The sequence below is a fragment of the Tachypleus tridentatus genome, chromosome 4 (assembly GCF_004210375.1).
Source record: "Tachypleus tridentatus isolate NWPU-2018 chromosome 4, ASM421037v1, whole genome shotgun sequence".
NCBI lineage: Eukaryota > Metazoa > Arthropoda > Merostomata > Xiphosura > Limulidae > Tachypleus > Tachypleus tridentatus.
In genome coordinates, this window is record NC_134828.1 from 28,121,345 (window position 1) to 28,144,161 (window position 22,817).

The 22,817-nt window shown below is 35.1% G+C and overlaps 1 protein-coding gene across 1 annotated transcript in view; it reads right to left on the minus strand.

Moving 5' to 3' along the window:
• Positions 1-22,817, minus strand: part of LOC143248753 (protein O-mannosyl-transferase TMTC1-like) — a 62,304-nt gene that overhangs the window by 29,835 nt on the left and 9,652 nt on the right. Inside the window, exons 4-5 of the mRNA XM_076497436.1 lie at positions 10,905-10,968; positions 1,892-1,995 (exon numbers count right to left, since the gene is read on the minus strand). Of these exons, the coding sequence (XP_076353551.1) occupies positions 1,892-1,995; positions 10,905-10,968 (168 nt within the window). The remainder of the gene's footprint in view (positions 1-1,891; positions 1,996-10,904; positions 10,969-22,817) is intronic.

Genomic DNA, 22,817 nt, shown 5'->3' on the forward strand with positions numbered 1-22,817 from the left:
AAACAGTAACTAAATAAAACACCTTATCTGGTAAATAGTAACTAAATAAAACACCTTATCTAGTAAATAGTAACTGAATAAAACACCTTATCTAGTAAACAGTAACTAAATAAAACACCTTATCTGGTAAATAGTGACTAAATAAAACACCTTATCTAGTAAATAGTGACTAAATAAAACACCTTATCTAGTAAATAGTAACTAAATAAAACACCTTATCTAGTAAATAGTGACTAAATAAAACACATTATCTAGTAAATAGTAACTAAATAAAACACCTTATCTAGTAAATAGTAACTAATCAAAACACCTTATCTGGTAAATAGTGACTAAATAAAACACCTTATCTAGTAAACAGTTACCATATGTTAGACCTTATTTGGTAAATAGTAACCACAGATTATTTATTTAAAAATGGCTGGTATGGATAGAGAAAGTACTATGTAGCGGAGCGAACAACGTTTCGACCTTCTTCGGTCATCGTCAGGTTCACAAAGAAAGAAATGGTTACTGACCCATAGCTGACCACATGTTTGGAGGCAGTTGTGTAATTGACTGTAGGAATGTATAGGGCGTGCTTAGATGCTTGATATATTTATTAACGTAGGTATAAAGGTGTTCCTTTGTATTGGTTTATTTTGGGCTTGAGTTGTTGTATAAGTAAGGCTTCTTTAATTTTGCGTTTGTTTATGTTTGTTTATTTAGTATTTGGGTGTTTTCTATGGTTATGTTGTGTTTATTTGACTTGCAGTGTTCGAAAACGTGTGAAGGTGACTTTTTGTGTTCTTTGAATCTGGTTTCAATTTTTCTACTTATTTCTCCAATGTAGAAGTCGTGGCACGCCCTCTACATTCCTATACTCAATTACCCAACACCTTTAAACATGTGGTCAGCTACTGGTCAATAATCCTTTCTTTCTTTATGAACTTGACAATGACCGAAGAAGGTCGAAACGTTGTTCGTTCCTCTACATAATGCTTTCTCTATCCATACCAGCCAATTTTAAATAAATAATTTTTTCTACAAGTGGGTTTTCTCGTCATCACGGATGATCACATATTAGACCTTAACTGGTAAATAGTGACCACATGTTATACCTTATCTGGTAAATAGTGACCACATATTAGACCTTAATTGGTAAATAGTGACTGCATGTTACAACTTATTTGGTAAATAGTAACTAAATAAAACACCTTTCTTGTAAATAGTAACTAAATGAAACCTCTTATCTCATAAATAGTGACCACATGCTACACCTTATTTGGTAAATAGTAACTAAAATAAAATATCTTATCTAGTAAAAGACAGCTTGAAGAAATGTTATATGTTGGATGTAAAGTTAGGTAAGGTCTTACATGGTGAATATCAACTTGTATATAAACTTTCTCAGCGAACAGCAGTTTGAAAAATATTCTACCTGAAGAATAAACAGCAACCTAAATAATATCTTTCTTGGGAAACAGAAGGTTATCAAAACAGTATTTGATTAGTAGCAACTTGGAAAAGCTCTCACCTGATAATTACGAACATTGATAGCATCGTGTTTAAATTAGTATAACCAGGTAAAATTTCTCACTTGATAATTAGGAACATAGAGAACACCTTCTTTGAGTTAGAGTAACTAGTCAAAGGTTCTTATCTGATAGTCAACAACTACCTTCACGTTACACTTACATGTTCTATGTATGTAACAACCACCTTCACGTTAGACATACATGCCCTATATATATATAACAACCATCTTCACGTTACACGTATACGTCCGATAGTTAACAACGCCTTCACGTTACACATTAGAACATAGAGAATGCATAGTTTGCATATTAAATAATAGCAAGAAACTTAGAAAACGTTCTAATGAAATGAATAAAATGATAGGAAAGGCTCAAACCTGGTAAAGAGTGACTTGGAAAATGCAGCTGGATTGTCTTGGTCAGAGAATTGAGGTAAACTTCCATTGAGTAGCCACACTCGAAACCCCACCAGGACATTTAACTGGAGTTAAAAGAGAAAATTATAAATAAAATGTTTTATGTTAGATCATTCTTATCTAAACTAAACAGATAATCAGAAAGCCCTTAAAGGATCTCATATACATGCCCAATAGATAACAACCACCTTCACATTACACACACACGTTGTATAGATAACAACCACCTTCACATTACACACACACGTCGTACAGATAACAACCACCTTCACATTACACACACACGTCGTATAGATAACAACCACCTTCACATTACACACACACGTTGTATAGATAACAACCACCTTCACATTACACACACACGTCGTATAGATAACAACCACCTTCAGATTACACACACACGTTGTATAGATAACAACCACCTTCACATTACACACACACGTCGTATAGATAACAACCACCTTCACATTACACACACACGTTGTATAGATAACAACCACCTTCACATTACACACACACGTCGTATAGATAACAACCACCTTCACATTACACACACACGTCGTACAGATAACAACCACCTTCACATTACACAAACACGTCCCATAGTTTAGCTTTCCTATGTTCATTTAGTCTTTCTACCTCCATGTACAACATCAGTTCTACAGCCACTAGATAATGGAATTATTCAGTGTATAAAATTGAAATACAGAAAATTGATGGTTCAGCATATTATTGCAAACATGGACGACTGTAAGAGAGCATCTGAAATGATCATGAAAATTGGCATGTTAGATGCAATTGTATTTTTAAATCATTCAATCAAGTGCATAATAAAGTGCTTTCGAAACTGGATTTATAGAAAATGGCGGAGATTGTGGAGAAGTTGTTTGTTATGATGATTGTAGTGAAATCTAAACTCTGATTGAGAAGATTGATGCAGATGATTTTGTGAATGTGGAAAGTTTTGTGAACGTTGACAAGAATGTTTTAACAGAAACTGATTTATAATCTATAATAGAATCGCAAGATGATAACAGATGTGTTAGAGATTCAGAAGATTAACAAAATGGAAAAGATAGTGAGGAAATAGTAATTCCTGCTTCATAACAAGTGTTAAGTTACTTACGTATATTTTGAATGTCTATTTTTGTTCTTATTGTAATAAATATAGCATAAACAGTATAATAACTTTATTTACAAACGTCTTACTTCTCTTGAGTCAAACGAGTATTATATATTAAAATAAATGCATGTTCACTGTCTAAGCTGGAAAACCTGCTTAAGCCAGATATTTTCCTCGGCCCCGTGCGATTCCGCCTCAGACTAACACAAGAAATTAGAGACTCGTCCGAAAGAAATGGGTCTCGGCATGGCCAGGTGGTTAGGGCGCTCGGCTCGTAATCTGAGGGTTGCAGGTTCAAACCCCGTCGCACCCACCTTGCTCACCCTCTCAGCCATGGGGGCGTTATAATGTAACGATCAATCTTCATTAGTAAAGAGTGGCCCAAGAGTTGGCGGTGGGTGGTGATGACTAGCTGCCTCCCCTCTAGTCTAACACTGCTAAATTAGGGACGGCTAGCAAAGATAACCGTCGTGTAGCTTTGCACGAAAATTCAAAAACAAATAAACTGAGAGAAATTATAATATGTAACAAGAATCGTTGTATACATGCCACATTTTTATATTTAGGATCTATGATACTTCCTAGGTATTTATACAACTCTATGTTGTATTCGGATACATTTATTTCATGGTATACGTTTCTACCGTGTTTTTTTTTAAACAAAATTCGAAAGTTTAATCCAGAATACTTTCAGAACGAGCAGAGTAAGAACCAGAAATTCATACGTTTTCTCAATTGATTACACTCTGAACAATATGAGCTAATTTTCACAGAACTACTGCACTGTTGTAAGTGATTTATATATTGTTTCAGTTGTAGGACCTACAAATCTCAATGTCTTCACTATTTATTATAACGATACTTAGTTTTCTTTGTCCTGAAAATGCGCGCGCACTTCATTTCAACAGACGGGTGTGAATGTACAAGCTATTCTGTTCACAATGGACATTTATAAGTTGTTTAACTATTTAACAGCAGTATTTAACGTATCTCTCAATCGTGGTTATATTTCGCTTCGCTTCTTTATGGGTATTTGGATATGTTGGAAATTTTTATACCCAGGAGGGTCAGGTGTAAAAAACCTCTTCCTACATCTTGGTTATATCTCCGTCTCTTGGTTTGTTTTTGAATTTCGCGCAAAGCTACACGAGGACTATCCGCGCTAGCTGTCTCTAATTTAGCAGTGTAAGACTAGAAGGAATGCAGCTAATCATCACCACTCACCACCAATTTTTGGGCTACTTTTTTACTGACGAATAGTGGGATTAACCGTCACATTATTACGCCCCACGACTGAAATTGCGAGCAACTTTGGTGTGACGAGGACTCGAACCCACGACCCTTAGATTACGAGTCGAGCACCCTAACCACCTGGCCATGCCGTGTCCCGATTCTTGGTGGCAAGCATATTTATGTTTCTCAAGGAAGGAAAAGCCAGTGAATAAACCAGAAAGCTACCGACCAATTAGTCTGAAGGGTTGTGTAGGCCTAATTGTAGAAACAGCTATTAATAATAGATTCTCCACTTTTTGGAGATCTCATCAAAATTACCTAAAGCTCAAAATCATTTCAGAAAATTTCGGCAAACAACAGGGTTATTTAGTTGGGTTAAAATCATAATAAATAATTTTAATTAAGACAAATACACTGTCTCCCGCTTTCTCGCTATAAAGAAAGCACTCGACACTATATGACATAACAGGCTACGATACAACACAAGAAACAAATGGATATACCGACAGGTGTTATTCACTGGTTGTTTAGCTTTTTAGATAATATAACATGTAATGTGAATGTGGAGTGTAACTTCTTAGAGTATTTTATTTCAGAGGCGGGTATTCGCCAGGGAGGGATAGTTAACCCTAATGTTTTTATCACATTTGCAAGCGATATTCCCATAACAGCTCCAACTTTTAGGCTTACTTCATAATTCGCAGACGTTGTGGCAATATGGAAGAGTCCTACGACCAGTTTAAGAACGCCCCAAATTTACAACCAGTTGTAAATAAAATAATTCAATACTGTAAAAAAACAAACAAACAAACAATAATATAGAATCAAAATGCATGTTCCGACAAACAGTTTAATATTATTCTCACTAAGTGTTATACGCTTAACATTCACAGACATAGTCTTGAAAAGTAGTATTAGTGTAATGGTTTTTCTGTTTGTTTATTTGGAAGTAAGTAAAAAGTTTCACAATGGGCTATCAGTGCAATTAACTTACTGTTTGAACACTAAATTCTCTAGTCTTGAAATTCATAGACATGGTCCTGAAGAGGTAAGCAGGATCATATATATATATATAGGACGAAAACACACTTTAGTAGGCATTTTGCACAACAATATATTAAAAGCTTATCAAAGTGTTTTCATTTTATTTTATACTATTTATTTACAGTATTAAGTTAGACAGTTTAACTGCAGCTAAAGCAAGAAACGCACACAATTTACGATATTATATCTTTATTAAATATAGCCAATTCATACTTCATAAAGGCTTAGCTAATGTTAGGCTTAAGAAAAATGCCTGCGATTTAAATTATTTTGTATTGACCAAGAAATCCTGTAATTTAGATGTACTGTAATAAATTATACTAATTCAACTGTAAATGTTTATCGAGTCTCCGCTAGTTAGAGAATAATGCTCTCAGGGATTGTTAAGAATTTTACTCAATTTATGTGTTAACACGTTTTCCAAACTGCTTTTGAAATCAAATCAGGTCTTATAGGGGGCTGTTATATAAAGTTATTCACAGTCTGAAAGCCAAGAGCACAATAATAATATTCTTCAAAGTGAAGGTCACAGTAAAAATAGTCTTCAAAATCAAGGTCACAGTAAGTTTTTCTATGAAAGTCAAGGTCCCAAAAAGCATATTCTTGAAACTCAAAGTTACAGTAAAAGTATTCTTTATCGGGCCCAGCATGGCCAGGTAGTTAGAGCGCTTAACTTGTAATTGGAGGGTCGCGGAATCGAATCCCCGTTACACCAAACATGCTCGCTCTTCTAGCCGTGGGGGCATTATAATGTTACCGTCAATTCCCCTATTAGTTGGTAAAAGAGCAGTCCAAGAGTTAGCAGTGGGTAGTGATAACTAGCTGCTTTTCATCCAGTCTTACACTGCTAAATTAGGGACGGCTAGCGCAGATAGCCCCCGTGTTGCTTTACGCGAAATTCAAAAACAAACAAACAATAATTCTTTGTCAAAATCAAACCAAACAAATTTCAGTAAAAAGTGGCATTTTATGAGGAACGCTTTGACAATTTTTACTGAAAGAAAAAAAACCTGCTTATTTTCGAAGTTTAGAACTATATAATGGTGAAATGAGGAAGTAACAGAACTCGGTAGAAACAGTAATTATTAACTCCTACATGTCTAAACGGCACGGGGAAAGATTAATTTAGTTAGTTCAGGTGACTGCCAGAATACGGTGCTCTCTGATTTCAGTTGTACGTTTCTTTTGTTCAAATTCGTTGCCGCTAATTGGTGCGCTTAAAAGGTCTGAAATACCTAACGACTTTTTAACTCCATACTTATGTGCTCAGAATAGCTTTATCTTAATGAGCAGTAAATTTTAATCAGCGAATAAAAAAAAAATTGTAAAAATAAAACAGGCATTTTATCATATCATTCCACCAGTTTTTACAGTTTGTAATACTGGACAAATAGACATATGAGGTATTACAGCAAAGAAAAGAAAAAGGATGAGGGAAACACAGGCAAACAAGAAGGACCTCGGCTGAGCTTTAGACAACTTCAACAGAATTTAAAATCTGCTGAGTTCTCTCATAAAGTAACATAGAATATTGAAGGTTAAGTAATATGAGATCTAAAAATAAACTATTATTGAAGTTTCTCTTTGGAAGAAACTTGCCTGAAACACTTTTTAATTTAAAGGCATAATTATATATACTTCACAATAAACTCAATAAGCAATCTTTCATTTATTTTTTAAAAGTATTTAATTAGTGTATGTTATATACAGTTCACAAAGTAAGTGTCAAATCATTATATGCATGTCTCCGTTTTTATCGTTTTCAACCTATAAAATTGTTTAAAATTACCCAATCTTTAGGAACAAATTTGTACAACACACCGCTATATATGATGAAGAGGAACGGTGAGGCCCGGCATGACCAGGTGGTTAAGGCACTCGACTCGTAATCCGAGGGTCGCGGGTTCGAATCCCCGTCACACCAAACACGCTCGCCCCTTTCAGCTATGGTATCGTTATACTGTTACGATAAATCCCACTATTCGTTGGTAAAAGAGTAGCCCAAGAGTTGGCAGTGAGTGGTGATGACTACCTGCCTTCCCTCTAATTTTACACTGCTAAATTAGGGATGGCTAGCACAGATAGCTCTCGTTTGGTGTGACGGGGATTCGAACCCGCAACTCTTAGATTACGAGTCAAGTGTCTTAATCACCTGGCCATGCCGAGCCGATTAACGTAGTGATGAATGGCAATAATTTCCAAATGGTTAGCGCAGATAACCCTTTTCTAGCTTTGCGTGAAATTAAAGAAAACAAACAAAGAGAAACAGGGGTGCAAAGTCTAAGAAACTAGTTTGTATTATATAAATGAAAAAATTCATTTATAATAAATTTTAAAGTTATTTACATAAGTTTAAAATAATGACGATTGTTAGTTGGACAGTTGCAAGACACGCGGACAAAGGAAGTCATACACTTGGGGATCTTAGGCAATGGTGAGGAGAAGATAGAGGTAGAGATTATGACGTTATAGATCCACGAAGTGCTACTAGATGGCGCTGGCACAACGCAATGATGTTATTAGAGACAATTTTGTCATAGTCCTACAAAGCGAAACCAGGGGTATGTTGCTAGGCCGCCATAGGTTCATGAAGTCGTACAGCAGTCATAATGAGATCATGTAATCGAATGCTAGATTTTAATATATTACACTTATGTATGAAACATTAAGTAATTTTCCTATATTTAGCCATTCTTTTCACATTTCCTGATCTTTATATGTAATTCACTTATGATCCTCAAAAGGATGCCTATTTAACATGCAAACTCACGACAATCATTTTATACTCTTTACTTTTTAGAGATGGATGCTTTACAAAGATAAATGGTGTTCTACATGTACATTGTGTTACAAAGGCAAATTGTTGTGTCTCAACATGTAATTGTATCATTAGTGTCCTAGTTAAAGATATTATTTAATAATAAAACTATTACAACAATGTTACACATGTCAATTTTTATTACATATTCATTTGAATGAGACAAGTAATTTGCAGTTATCTGTAATGAAAGGTTTTATCATACTTAATGCGTTTTATAAACATTTAACAATTTAACATACAAACTATATTTTTCTGTTGTAAATTTCATATTTTATGTCTTGAAAAGGCTTTTTGAACAAGTGAACTTACTCTACACATATATAGATATATCAAGTGTATCTTTCTTTTCAAAATATAACGTGGGAAAATTCAAATAATAGCTAGACTGTTTGTTATAAACTAGAGTGTCACCATTTGTTCTATAATGAAATCTCACACATGTTGAACAGTTCTTCCAAAATAATTGTTGTAAAGCATTAATATTTTGTGTTCATAAACTAAGTTCGTTTGTGTGTACACAAGTTAGTGGGAGGCTGGTCATGTGACGACCTTCGTATTTCCTACGACAGTAAGTTATTGGTAATAATAACTGGCTCATTCAAATAATGGATATTATATATGTTATAATTGTTGTCTTGTTGAATTTTAAAAGCAAAACTGCAGGTATCCCATGGAACATTGTTTGAAAGAAGCTATGAATACTTTAGAAATGTATTCGATACTTTCACAAGTCTTATGTAATTGAAAATAATGTTTGTTGATGTGTTTGCCAGTAAGAAACTACCCAATCACGTAGATAAACAATTGTACACCAACAATCTGGATCTGGTTATACATGTGGTAGCCACTGGGTTTGTATTTACATTTGTTGAGATGAGAATGGAGAATAGTTTGATGTACCAGGAGTGATTACACAGAAGAAGATCGTGAAGACGAAATGTTGAATGTAAACGTACAACAAAACGTAATGAAAGGACCGTATTCGCCTGAATGTGTGAGAAAAATATTGCGTGTATTATGCTTGTTATTGTCGTTGACTTGTGTCCAAGATTGTTCAGTTATGTCTGTTATCAAAGAGTTATGTAAAAATGTTAAATGTTGTTATTCAATAATGGTCATTAAACACATTTATTATGTAGGAAGATGATTTACTGCAGAGTTTGTTAAATTAATGCTTAGGTTAAAGATAGTGAAACGTGCGTTATATGTGTATAGTAAGTTTATATGTTAAAAAAGTGTTCTTTTCAGGACATCAAATGTAAAAGTCACAGAACAAAAAATAAAATATATAAGTTAAGTTCTTGAATAAACACATATTATTTGTTTCGTTCAGATGACGGTAATAAAACTGACATGTGTAACATCATTATTACATGTTTATCGTTAAATAATAATTTTAATAAGGACATTAATGATGTAATTACAAGTTGGGACACATTAAAAACAGTTTGCCTTAGAAATCAAACGTACAAGTAGAACACCATTTATCTTTGTGAAACATAAGTAAATGAAAAACTATAAAGTCATAAGTGCAAAACGATTGTCGTAAGTGTGCATGTTAAATAAGCATCCTTTTAAGGATGATAAGATGCCCGGCATGGCCAGGTGGTTAAGGCACTCGACTCGTAATTTAAGGGTTGCAGATTCGAACCTCCGTCACACCAAACATGATCGTCCCTTTTAGCTGTGGTATCGTTATAATGTTACGGTAAATCCCACTATTCGTTGGTAAAAAAGTAGCCCAAGTGTTGGCGGTGGGTGGTGATGACTAGCTGCCTTCCCTCTAGTCTTACACTGCTAAATTAGGAATGGCTAACGCAGATAGCCCTCGTATAGCTTTGCGCGAAATTCCAAACAAGCCAAACCAAGAATGATAAGTGATTTACACATAAAAGGTCAGGAAATGTGAAAAAAAATGAATTAGTGTTTTATACATAAATCGATTGATTAAATCTAGCTTTTGATTATATGCTGAAATATAATCTCCACTATATGGAACTATGACGTCACGTCCGCTACTCACAGCGGCTTAGCAACGCCTCCATAACAACGCCCCTATGGTTTCACTTTATGTAGCTATGTTACATTACTGCGTTCTGCCAGCGACCTCTGGTGACAATTCATTAAACTATGCCGCCACCTTCTCTACCTTTATCTTCCCCCCTTCTCATTGACTGTGACGTGCCTTACAAGAGCTCTGATAACAAGTAATAATATAAAAGTATAACATATAGAGATAAAATCATTTCTCAAGTTTATTGGATAAATAACTGGAATTACTTATTTAGACAAGTTATACACGTGAGGACTTGATACGACTCTTCTTTTACAACGAGTTTGGTTGTTATTATAACGGTGCTGGTCATTGTGTAAATGTTATCCTTATCATAAAGAAAGTAGGTGAAATGAATACAGTATTCACATTTTGATTTGATTTGGTGTTTACTTAGTATTTTTATAACTATCACATTTTATGTTATCAAAATGTGGTCAACGTTGTCCAGTATTTGTTTTATTTTGTATACTTTCTTATACTTAAGAAGTTGACCTACTAAAACATACCACATGCTGTGTTGGTAATGTATTTTTAAAACTGTTGGTGAATGTTACAGTTTTCCTTAATGTTTACCATCTCTACCCATCATGTTTACCATCATCAACATATAATTTCCATTTGTTTTCCATGCTATACTTTTACACTTTTAAAATACATATCAAACAAAATCAGTCAGTTCAATTTTCTAAACACTTACCACGAGCAAAATCGTCAGGGTATACCTGTCCACCCCTGGCCACTTTGGGACTTCTTTTCTTGACCTACAACAAAGAAACACACATAGATTTGTAAAATGAGACAAAGTGACAAACATTCCAGGAAGAATAAAACAATAAAAACAATTCTGTTTTATTTCATTAATTTACATCGATTTTAATAATATAAAACTTGAACCTTTCAAGAAAACTGACTAAGGTCATCTGTTTCCGTAACTAGGTAACAATAATCAACCTACACAACAATGTATTTACATAAAGATAATACTGGTTGTACTAACACAACACTGGTGTTGTATGTGTACAATAATATAGTTACATACAGAGATGACCAAGTTGTAACTACAAACATAAAGACACCACTTATTATATCTGTTACTGACACTACAGCTGCCTTCCGCCACGACTCATTACTGTCTCCATCCGTGACCTTTCTTTGAGTCATCTCATGCAGACGGATACATCAGATTGGAAACACAGTATTCACTATGACAAACATCTATCGAACCATTTCTCTGTTCTCATGTTTATGGATAGTTCGAAATCAATTGACCCTGTGGGCTCTGTCATGGCTACTTGTAGCTCGGTGATTGCTCACACGACCCTTTTTACGGTGTCTGTGTTCACTGCCGATTTGTATGCCAGTTCTCTTGCCCTGGATCACAAAGAAGCTAAAATGTACACTTAACTGCACTATTTACACTGACTCTCTAATCTCTCTTCTGGTATAGAAATGTTTTCTCGTGAGTTCTCATCCTGTTCTCTTGGACACTGACTCTCTAATCTCTCTTCTGGTATAGAAATGTTTTCTCGTGAGTTCTCATCCTGTTCTCTTGGACACTGACTCTCTAATCTCTCTTCTGGTATAGAAATGTTTTCTCGTGAGTTCTCATCCTGTTCTCTTGGACACTGACTCTCTAATCTCTCTTCTGGTATAGAAATGTTTTCTCGTGAGTTCTCATCCTGTTCTCTTGGACACTGACTCTCTAATCTCTCTTCTGGTATAGAAATGTTTTCTCGTGAGTTCTCATCCTGTTCTCTTGGACACTGACTCTCTAATCTCTCTTCTGGTATAGAAATGTTTTCTCGTGAGTTCTCATCCTGTTCTCTTGGACACTGACTCTCTAATCTCTCTTCTGGTATAGAAATGTTTTCTCGTGAGTTCTCATCCTGTTCTCTTGGACACTGACTCTCTAATCTCTCTTCTGGTATAGAAATGTTTTCTCGTGAGTTCTCATCCTGTTCTCTTGGGCACTGACTCTCTAATCTCTCTTCTGGTATAGAAATGTTTTCTCGTGAGTTCTCATCCTGTTCTCTTGGACACTGACTCTCTAATCTCTCTTCTGGTATAGAAATGTTTTCTCGTGAGTTCTCATCCTGTTCTCTTGGACACTGACTCTCTAATCTCTCTTCTGGTATAGAAATGTTTTCTCGTGAGTTCTCATCCTGTTCTCTTGGGCACTGACTCTCTAATCTCTCTTCTGGTATAGAAATGTTTTCTCGTGAGTTCTCATCCTGTTCTCTTGGACACTGACTCTCTAATCTCTCTTCTGGTATAGAAATGTTTTCTCGTGAGTTCTCATCCTGTTCTCTTGGACACTGACTCTCTAATCTCTCTTCTGGTATAGAAATGTTTTCTCGTGAGTTCTCATCCTGTTCTCTTGGACACTGACTCTCTAATCTCTCTTCTGGTATAGAAATGTTTTCTCGTGAGTTCTCATCCTGTTCTCTTGGGCACTGACTCTCTAATCTCTCTTCTGGTATAGAAATGTTTTCTCGTGAGTTCTCATCCTGTTCTCTTGGGCACTGACTCTCTAATCTCTCTTCTGGTATAGAAATGTTTTCTCGTGAGTTCTCATCCTGTTCTCTTGGACACTGACTCTCTAATCTCTCTTCTGGTATAGAAATGTTTTCTCGTGAGTTCTCATCCTGTTCTCTTGGACACTGACTCTCTAATCTCTCTTCTGGTATAGAAATGTTTTCTCGTGAGTTCTCATCCTGTTCTCTTGGACACTGACTCTCTAATCTCTCTCTGGTATAGAAATGTTTTCTCGTGAGTTCTCATCCTGTTCTCTTGGGCATTCAGAAACGGTTACCCACTTTTCGCCGTATTCTGTTTCTGTTGAGTTTTTCTGAATACCTGCATACGGTGATATTCGCTGACGCTGCATTTAAGTCCGTCCGTATATGGACTGAGGTCCTATGATCAAGATTCGGCTTCGCGTCAGTTGGCAGTAAGCAACTTTATAATAAGCTTTTCTAGATCAAACCTAATGTTCTTTAGACGTCTGGTTTCCGTCAAGCTGTGGTTATAGCTTTTTAACGCCTCGTTTTCTTTTATCTGCTACTGATCCACCAACTTGTGACCTTTGTAACATTCAGGTCAAAACATCCCACGTTTTACTCTCGCGCCGTTGTTACGAATGTGAGAGATGGCACCATTTTAGACATGTATTTTCTAAGGATTTGTTATGCTTGATCTTGAAGGTGTCATTAATGATGGTGACACGGTCTAACTTGCGTTTTTATCTTTTTACGGGTCATTGTCCTTTTAATTTTTATTCAGTTTTTTTTACCTAATTTATGACAATTGTTTCATCTTTATCTTGTTTTCTGTTTATTTATTATATTTAACTTCTTATTTAGCGTTTGTAATGCTTGTTTAGCCTAGCTACCTTGCGTCATGAGGTACCAAACAATCGAACGTCAATAATAATCTAGCCACAAAAATATTTGTTAAACCAATCACGTAACACTTGACCAAAGTATACATTTTACTATTTTACAGGTTTTTGCGGCAACGCGAAAGCCTCTAATTTGAAACTGTGTGAACTCACTGCTCTTCAATAACAGTTTTTATTATAGATATAGTTAGGTAGAGGTAAATATTGGTCATTAGGAAAATACGGTAATAAGACATAAATAATACACGATGCCATTCCCTGCTGCTACAGTGTGGGGAGAAATGCAGTGTCTCACTTGAAGACCAGCAGTACAACATACAAGTCATCTTGTTTTATTTTTGGGATTTCTTTCCTATATGAGCAATTAAATGTTTCAAAATTCATTGTAGCTCTCACGTGCACTTGGAGTATTCATTGTAGCGCTCACGTGCACTTGGAGTAATCAATTTCTGGAGTAAAACGAATCTATTTCCTTTTATGGTTTGCTTGGTTGCTTTATAGTAAAACCACACTGGGCTTTCTGCTGTACTCATCTAGGGAATTCGAACCCGAACTAGTTGTAGTTTCTAAACTTACAGCTGTTCCACCGGGGGGAGGCGAACTCTGCAAACTTGCTTCGACACGCGACAGTGATAAGTCAGAGTAAAGAAGTCCCATGAAATTTAGCTGACGTAAATCCACTGTTGTTGTTGTTTTCATGATACTATTTTATATTGATACATAAGTAGCTCGTAAAACAGACGTATCATCCAAACTAAGACACTTTTGAATGAAGCAATTGTGTTTATTTGGCGATAAGAAAGCTTATTTCTTGTTAGAAAGACGTGTTTATAGGTTACTGCATGACTCGGCTACTTCAGCACTTGAAAGGTTTTGTGACTTCTGAGAGTTTTACTTGAGGAAGAAAAACTAAAAAGAAACAAAACCAAGGAACGCAGCGGGGGGCGTTTCGAACCGAGAACTGCTTTCTGCAAAGAATTGATCCTGCAGAAGTCGGTGCTCTTCAAGGTTTTCGTTCACGTGCCGTCTCAGGCGTTTCCTTGACAACTGCTAACCCGGAAGAGGATTCCTCACCTTTAGATAAGACGTAAAGAATGTGGTTATAACAGCTGGAATGTATACACGAATTACTGACATTCTGGAACTATTGTAAGGATGTTGGTGTAAAGGTACCACTAATAACCCCAGGTTGTTACAAGTTGTTACGCTGAAACACCCTCTTAGGAAAATATCAGTTAATATTAACTTTTACTTCAAACGTTGGGAAAAACAACAACAACACGTGTTTTATTTAGAAAGGGTCAGAATGCTTTAATTTCTCACCAGATTAAGCAGCGACCAATTCATATCCAGCTTAACAGCTTAAACTTTTTTTTTTACCTGATGTGTAAATTAGAAACAGTAAAAAGGTATGTTGATTTCGTACTGGCTGATGTTACTTAGGTAGAGTATATGTGGTTTATCTAGGTACTGTTAACACGTTAATTATCATCTCAGCTGCTCTGGTTTACAGAGTAACACAGTTAAATCTGATCTTATTATAGCTGACGTACTGAGGTTTACTGAGTCTGAGTACTGATGACAGATTATTACATGTTCTAGCTTACAGCCTTCTAAACGGTCACTGTTGAGAATCAACTAATCTATTCTCACGTGAGAGTATTGCATTGTCCAATTACAGTTTGTGAACAGATTAACTACTGAATTATATCATCTGGTACAGTGACTTCGGAAACTTGTTAAAATAGTATCTTGTAAAAGTTGATTACTCTATAACATGTTGAGTTTGATTACTGTGTTAATATGTTGAATTTGATTACTGGGCTAACATGTTGAATTTGATTACTGTGCTGACATGTCGCATTTGATTACTGTGCTGACATGTTGAATTTGATTATTGGGTTAGCCTGTTGAATTTGCTTACCTGGCTAAACTGTTGAAGTTGTTTATTGTGCTAACATGTTGAATTTGATTATTTGGTTAGCCTTTTAAATTTGGTCTCTGTGCTAACATGTTCAATGTGATTTCTGTACATGCATGAGCGACGTGAGTCGCTCTGATAATTTGAAAATGAACGATAAAAATAAAGACCACCTGATTCATTCTCAACACCTATTTTTCTGTTCCAGAGCTTGTTCTACAAGCCATTCATCAAACCACGAATATGACTGAAATAAGTAAAACATCAGAACAAGTAAATTAGGTAGTGATGTTTCAACTGTCAGCGATACGTTGTTTTTGGTTTGTTATTGGATGATCTTGACGTTTGATCCCTACTCCCTGAATATTTCAACCAATCAGTAGTTGTCTATTAAGTTAATTGCATAGAGGAACGGAAGAAAATAAATTGGCTACAGGTATGCCTTTAGGTGAAACATGGTATTGAGAGTAGCTTAGTACTTGGCGCCAAAATCTGTGGTACATTTATCATAAATCACCAGCACAGTTAGGAGTTGCCTCACATGTATTATATGGTGAATCTTGATAAAAAAAATTTCGTCATATCTTGCAGCGTTGGTTGGAAAAATTTTCTGTAAAACTTTCGTTAGATATTCGTAGTGGTGATTGGAGTATTCTATACCAAAAATTTCGTTCTATTTTGTTGGGATGGCTATATATTTTTAGACATTGTAAGATCACAGACTAAGCCGTAACACTCATATATTGGCAAGGTTAAATGAATTGTTTGTGGAATGTCGTGGGAATCTTTATGTATAATGTAGTTCGAATAACATGATAAAAATATTTATATTATATTACACAAAAGGACTGCAGTTAATATAGATTTAGTTGGTAACAATATCGACCTGTTACGTTTGTCTGCAAATTTTGTGGAACGTGTTGTTTTTACACAATTCGTAATGAGTTGTTTGTATAACGTGCCGCCCATACAATGTGTCATTGTGAGTTGATTATATAACACGTGTCGCCTGTATGAAATTCGGTGTTTGTGTTCCAGCTTATATAATTGTTAACGTATGTTATTGTTGAACATGTGTTCCTTGTACTAGCAGCATTGTTTAATATTTTGTAATATAGGTCGGAATAAGAGATAAGTTCACTAGACCCATATGGTTCAGAAACACAACTTAACACCCTGTTGGTATTTATAAGGAACCGTCATGAAGATTTACAATGATATAATAATATCTATTCATTATAGGAAGAAGACCTTTATTTCACTGATTATTTGTTCTATAGACTTTAGTCTTCGGATTTACAACACTAAAATCAGGGATTCGATCCCTTACAGTGGACACAGCAGATAACCCGATGTGGCTTTGCTATAACAAAAGCATAAAACACACAAACACTCTATAGACACTCAGAAGTTTTGCAAGAAGAGCTATTATTTGAATACATTTAATAATAAATAAATATCATAAGATAAATAAAAAGTTTGGAATATAAAAACCTACAAAATAGGAACCGTAAAAAGTAAAGGAAGAAGGCTAGAGATACTGTGGACATTATTCACTCAAACTACAAATCTGTATTTCGGCTCCATGCGTAGAATAAACTTGATAGAATCAAATAAGTATTTATAGTTTGAGTAAACAATGTCTACAATATCTTCAGCCTTCTCTCTTTAGTTTTTTACAATCCCTATTTGCAGGTTTTTAAATTTCTATTTTTGTATTTATCTTGTTTATTGTTTTTTTTGTGTTCAACCATGAGCAAATCATTACTTAATACGGTAACTAACTTTATAAATTGTAATGAGAATAAGCATAGAGAGCAGCAAGCTGATACGGTTCATGATGATTTACTGTAGCTATGACTACTTGATAACATTAGTTCGAGATATAAACTGTTAAGCTTCAGTTGGAGATTTTTCATGGAGATATTTTGAGAATATAGTGAGCATCTATAGTTTATGTGTAATTAAAGTATATACGTATATGTAATGCATAGCAACTGGCAATTACATGGGTAATCTAAGACCTCACTAAGCTTATATAAAATGTTACCAGTAGAAAAGTAGTTTTTGAAATAAAACACATACATCTATAACACCACTTTAAATAAATCTTCGTGCCTTTTAAGTAAATATTGTACTGATGTATGTAATAAAATTAATATTATACGTAGTGATTTTTTTTATCTTTCACTTCATATACAATATAGAGGTTAATTCCCTAAAGATACCTATTGTATAGTGTACAAAGCGTGAAGTATGAACACGTCACAACTATGTAAAGTTCATCCAGTACTAGCTGGTAATCCCCGTTTCACCCTGTACTTAAAATTGTTAAATAAACACATGATATTTGTAAGAAAGCTAACTTCAAGGGGTAAAGATAACATTGGTTATAATAAAATTATGATCTTTCTTCAGCATATGCATGATATAGAAGAAACGAATAAACTTTTCAGTATCCCTACGACCTACGTGGTAACTTATTTAGTATTATTCAAATTGTTTATGTAATGTATTAAGTTTGTGCTGTACACTGGCAAAATATTACTAATAATTACAAAAGGGCAGCTTTGAGCAGAATTACATTTCCTTGTAAGTCTAACACACGCACTTTTCTCATAATTTTTATTTTTATACAACCTTAGCAACCAGTATTAAAGGCTTTAAAGCGTTACTTGAACTGAACTTTTACTGTTTAAAGTATGTTTTGCCCTAATAGAACTATGGTGATTTATAACAAGATGTCAAACATAATTTTCTAACCTGAGTTAGTCCTTTTTCGCATGAAAACACCAGACAGTTTTGGGTTGTTCCTTGTAAAATCTTTTTATTAATAACTATGTTTGGTGTGTTAATTGAAACCTGTAGTTAAAGAAGTGACCCAAGTTATATGTTCAACGACACCAATAATGATTCTTAGCAACTCATTCTACAGAACATGGTTTTTAAAATTTAGACTACTAATATTTAATTATATTGCAAGATTCTGTTTTTATTTGGACCAAGTAACGTTTATGGTAACTGTTGACTTCTGTTTTGTTTTGTGGGCCAAGTAACGTTTATGGTAACTGTTGACTCCTGTTTATTTTTGTGGACCAAGTAAAGTTTGTGGTAACTGCTGACTCCTGTCTTTTATTGTGGACCAAGTAAAGTTTGTGGTAACTGCTGACTCATGTCTTTTATTGTGGACCAAGTAAAGTATATGGTAAGTGTTCATTTCTGTTTTTATTGTGGATCAAGTAAAGTTTATGGTAACTGTTCACTCCTGTTTTGTTTTGTGGATCAAGTAAAGTTTATGGTAACTGTTCACTCCTGTTTTGTTTTGTGGACCAAGTAACGTTTATGGTAACTGTTGACTCCTGTTTATTTTTGTGGACCAAGTAACGTTTATGATAACTGTTGACTCCTGTTTACTTTTGTGGACCAAGTAAAGTTTGTGGTAACTGCTGACTCCTGTCTTTTATTGTGGACCAAGTAAAGTATATGGTAAGTGTTCATTTCTGTTTTTATTGTGGATCAAGTAAAGTTTATGGTAACTGTTCACTCCTGTTTTGTTTTGTGGATCAAGTAAAGTTTATGGTAACTGTTGACTCCTGTTTTGTTTTGTGGACCAAGTAACGTTTATGGTAACTGTTGACTCCTGTTTATTTTTGTGGACCAAGTAAAGTTTATGGTAACTGCTGACTCCTGTTTATTTTTGTGGACCAAGTAAAGTTTGTGGTAACTGCTGACTCCTGTCTTTTATTGTGGACCAAGTAAAGCATATGGTAAGTGTTCATTTCTGTTTTTATTGTGGACCAAGTAACGTTTATGGTAACCGTTGACTCCTGTTTTGTTTTGTGGACCAAGTAACGTTTATGGTAACTGTTGACTCCTGTTTATTTTTGTGGATCAAGTAAAGTTTGTGGTAACTGCTGATTCCTGTCTTTTATTATGGACCAAGTAAAGTACATGGTAAGTGTTCATTTCTGTTTTTATTGTGGACCAAGTAAAGTTTATGTCAACTATTGACTCCTGCTTTTATTATGGACCAAGTAAAGTTTATGCTATTTCGACTTTATCTTTCAAGGGTAAAACCAACTAGATTTTGTTTATCTTGTCATACCAGTAAGAAACCTGGGGGATTATTTAATACCAAAATAAGAGAGAAAGGTTTTATGTGTGAATTTGTTTAGGAGACTTAACTGATAAACTATTATTTATCTATATAATTAATTGAAACAAGCAGGTAAAAATTGCATCAATTTTACACAGCGTATCCAAACCTTAGATATATAAAGCGCAAAAATCTGTGTGTCTGTCTGTCCTTTAACTATCTACTCCTAGGTTGCTGAGCATATCTCGAAAAAACTTTCATGGATTAGCTTTGGAACAAGGGGTATGTTACTGGGGGACAACAACCCTCTCTGCCTTCCGTTATTGCTGTTATTGAGCATTTATTACCATTGACGTTGGGTTAACTTTGACTTTATAGTTTAAGGTTACCTACATTCATAGATGGCACCACGTCCTTACACGTTTATTAAATTTTCTATAGAGGAATGTAATGACAAAATGGCCGCCACTATCGTAGTAGTACATAAAATCATATGAAGTTTCTATACCTTCATAAGGATGATCTGAATAGGCGTTTTTTGTTATTTTTAGTCATACCAATGTCGTACTTTGACCTGTAACCTTTCAGCTTTGGTTCGTAAGACACTTCTGTAGTCAATGACCGTCAAGTAATCACGTGAAACATTGTGGAAGAACATTAAGAGTTGGATATTGAAAGCGGGTAACAGGATGAAACCCTGACCGCCACAACTTTGGTCGCTACCTCTTAATACAAAATCAACTTAAACATCGCACAGAATGGCATGGCCAGGTGGCTAAGGCACTTAACTCGTAATCTGAAAATTGCGTGTGCGAATCCCCGTCGCATCAAACATGCTCGCCCTTTCAGCCATGAGTGCGTTATAATGTGACGGACAGTCCCACTATTCGTTGATAAAAGAGTATCCCAAAGGTGGGTGGTGATGACTAGCTGCCTTCCCTCTAGTCTTACACTGCTAAATTAGGGACGGCTAGCACAAATAGCCCTGATGTAGCTTTGCGCGAAATTAAAAAAAAACAACAAACATTCATCGCAAAACAGGGCCGTAGAAACCGGTGAGCCCAAGCAAGCCACGGCTTCATCACATTTTTCTTGGTATGTATGGCTATAATTTATGTATTAAAACTTGTATTTTTGAAATTCAGTACATTACGTTTGTATGTATGAAGTATTTGTAGTTAAAATGACTCAATATTCAATATCATACTGGCAAAAGTTCAAAACTATTCTAAAAGAAATAACCCCAGGCCGTTCCCTAGAAATATCAATGCTGCAGTGAACTAACTACTCCAAAACTGTTTCCTACAGCAATTCACAGTGTGTGCCATATATTAAGTATATACACACTGAGTTCTTAAACCTTATAAAAAACTACTGGTGAGGTAATAACGAATGTTGCAATAATGTGTTATAAATAAATTGTGTAAATGTTAGGATATTTGTGTTATTTATCATAGCATTCAACCACACTTTTCTAAAGCTCATAAGCCTGACAAAAGACGGGTACCTCAGCTTGTTTAGTAATAAAAGAAATTAAAAAAAACAAGCGCGTGAAAACTTACAACTGTCTCTGCTCGTGAGATACGATGACAAATGTTCATAATATCACATTTGTTATACTATATAGAAAAGAAGAAAGACATCTGCGACTAAACTCTCCTAACAACAAACATAAAAATCGATACAACAGCAGAAGAACACGTGATCAAACGATGGTTTACTTTCTTTTTTTCTCTTGGAAACTGTTTGCTTTCAAGTCTATCTTTCTTCCGTCTTTATAGAAACGAATAGCTGAAGGCCCAGCAAACATCACTTGTCTCGAAGATTACCGTTTTTAATCTCGTTGTTTTGACCTTGGTTGAAAGGGCCTAACTTAGGCTTAATGGTTGGGACACTCGCGTCGCGATATGAGGGTAACGGTATTCGAATCCAGTCTCCAAATATTCTTAACATTCTATCCTTGAAAGCGTCTAAAGTCATGATCAATTCCACTATTCGTCGGTAAAGAGTAACCAACAAGTTGTTGGTGGTTAGTGTTGATATCTAGTTATCTTCCCTCTCGTAAATTATGAACGGCTAGCTCAGATAGTCTTGAAGAAACTTTGTCAGAATTTTAAACAAACAATCAGAGAAAGTCTAGTACAAAGCAACATTATGAATTATCAAATCACGGATGTTAATATTAAAAGTACGAAAATTTACCTTTAGCGCATGAAGGATAATTATGGTCCTTTAAATTTAAAACGTTAGTTTGTGGGACTAGGGGCTGAGTTGTAAAGTTTATTATACAATTCAGTTAATCACTTTCAAAAAACACGTTCCCTTTTAAGAGAATCAAACCCAAATAATTAAAGAGAGTTTGTTTGTTTGTTTTGAATTTCGCGCAAAGCTACACGAGGGCTATCTGCGCAGCCGTCCATAATGTAGCAGTGTAAGAATAGAGGGAAGGTAGCTAGACATTACCACCCACAGCCAACTCTTGGGCTACTCTTTTACCAACGAATAGTGGGATTGACAGTCACATTATAATGCCTCACGGCCGAAAGGGCGAGCATGTTTGGTGCGACCATCGGGCCTATCAAAAGAGAGATAACAGGACTCTTCAGTTATTACTGTTGATAGAAATCTTTAAATTTCATAGCAAATGATCCTTTCAAATTGAAATTATCTAACATAAAATATGAATAGGGAGAAACACATATATTGAACATCTCTAACACAAAGTCTGGTGATGGAGAAAACGAAATATTGGATTTTTCTAACACATAATATGAAGTAACAGAAACATATGTGTTGGATTTCTCTAACACAAAGACTGAATAGGAAGAAACACATATAAAAGATTTATGTAGCAGTAAACCTGGAGTGAAAGAAATACATTCCGTTTCTCCGAAACAAAGTCTGGAACGGGAGAAACACACATGTATTGGATTTCTCTAACACACATTTCAGAGTGAGAGAAATACATATATATTAGATTGCTGTAAGGGAAAGTCTGTAGAAAAAGACACATATTTTGCATTTTTCTAATAAAAAGTCAAAGTTAGAGGAAAAGATATAAGTCTACAAAGGGACGAACATATAAACTGGATTTCTCTAACACAAAGTCTGAAGAGGGAGAACACATATAGTGGATTTCTGTGACACAAAATGTGGATAGGAAGTGATACATATGTTGGATTTCTCTAACACA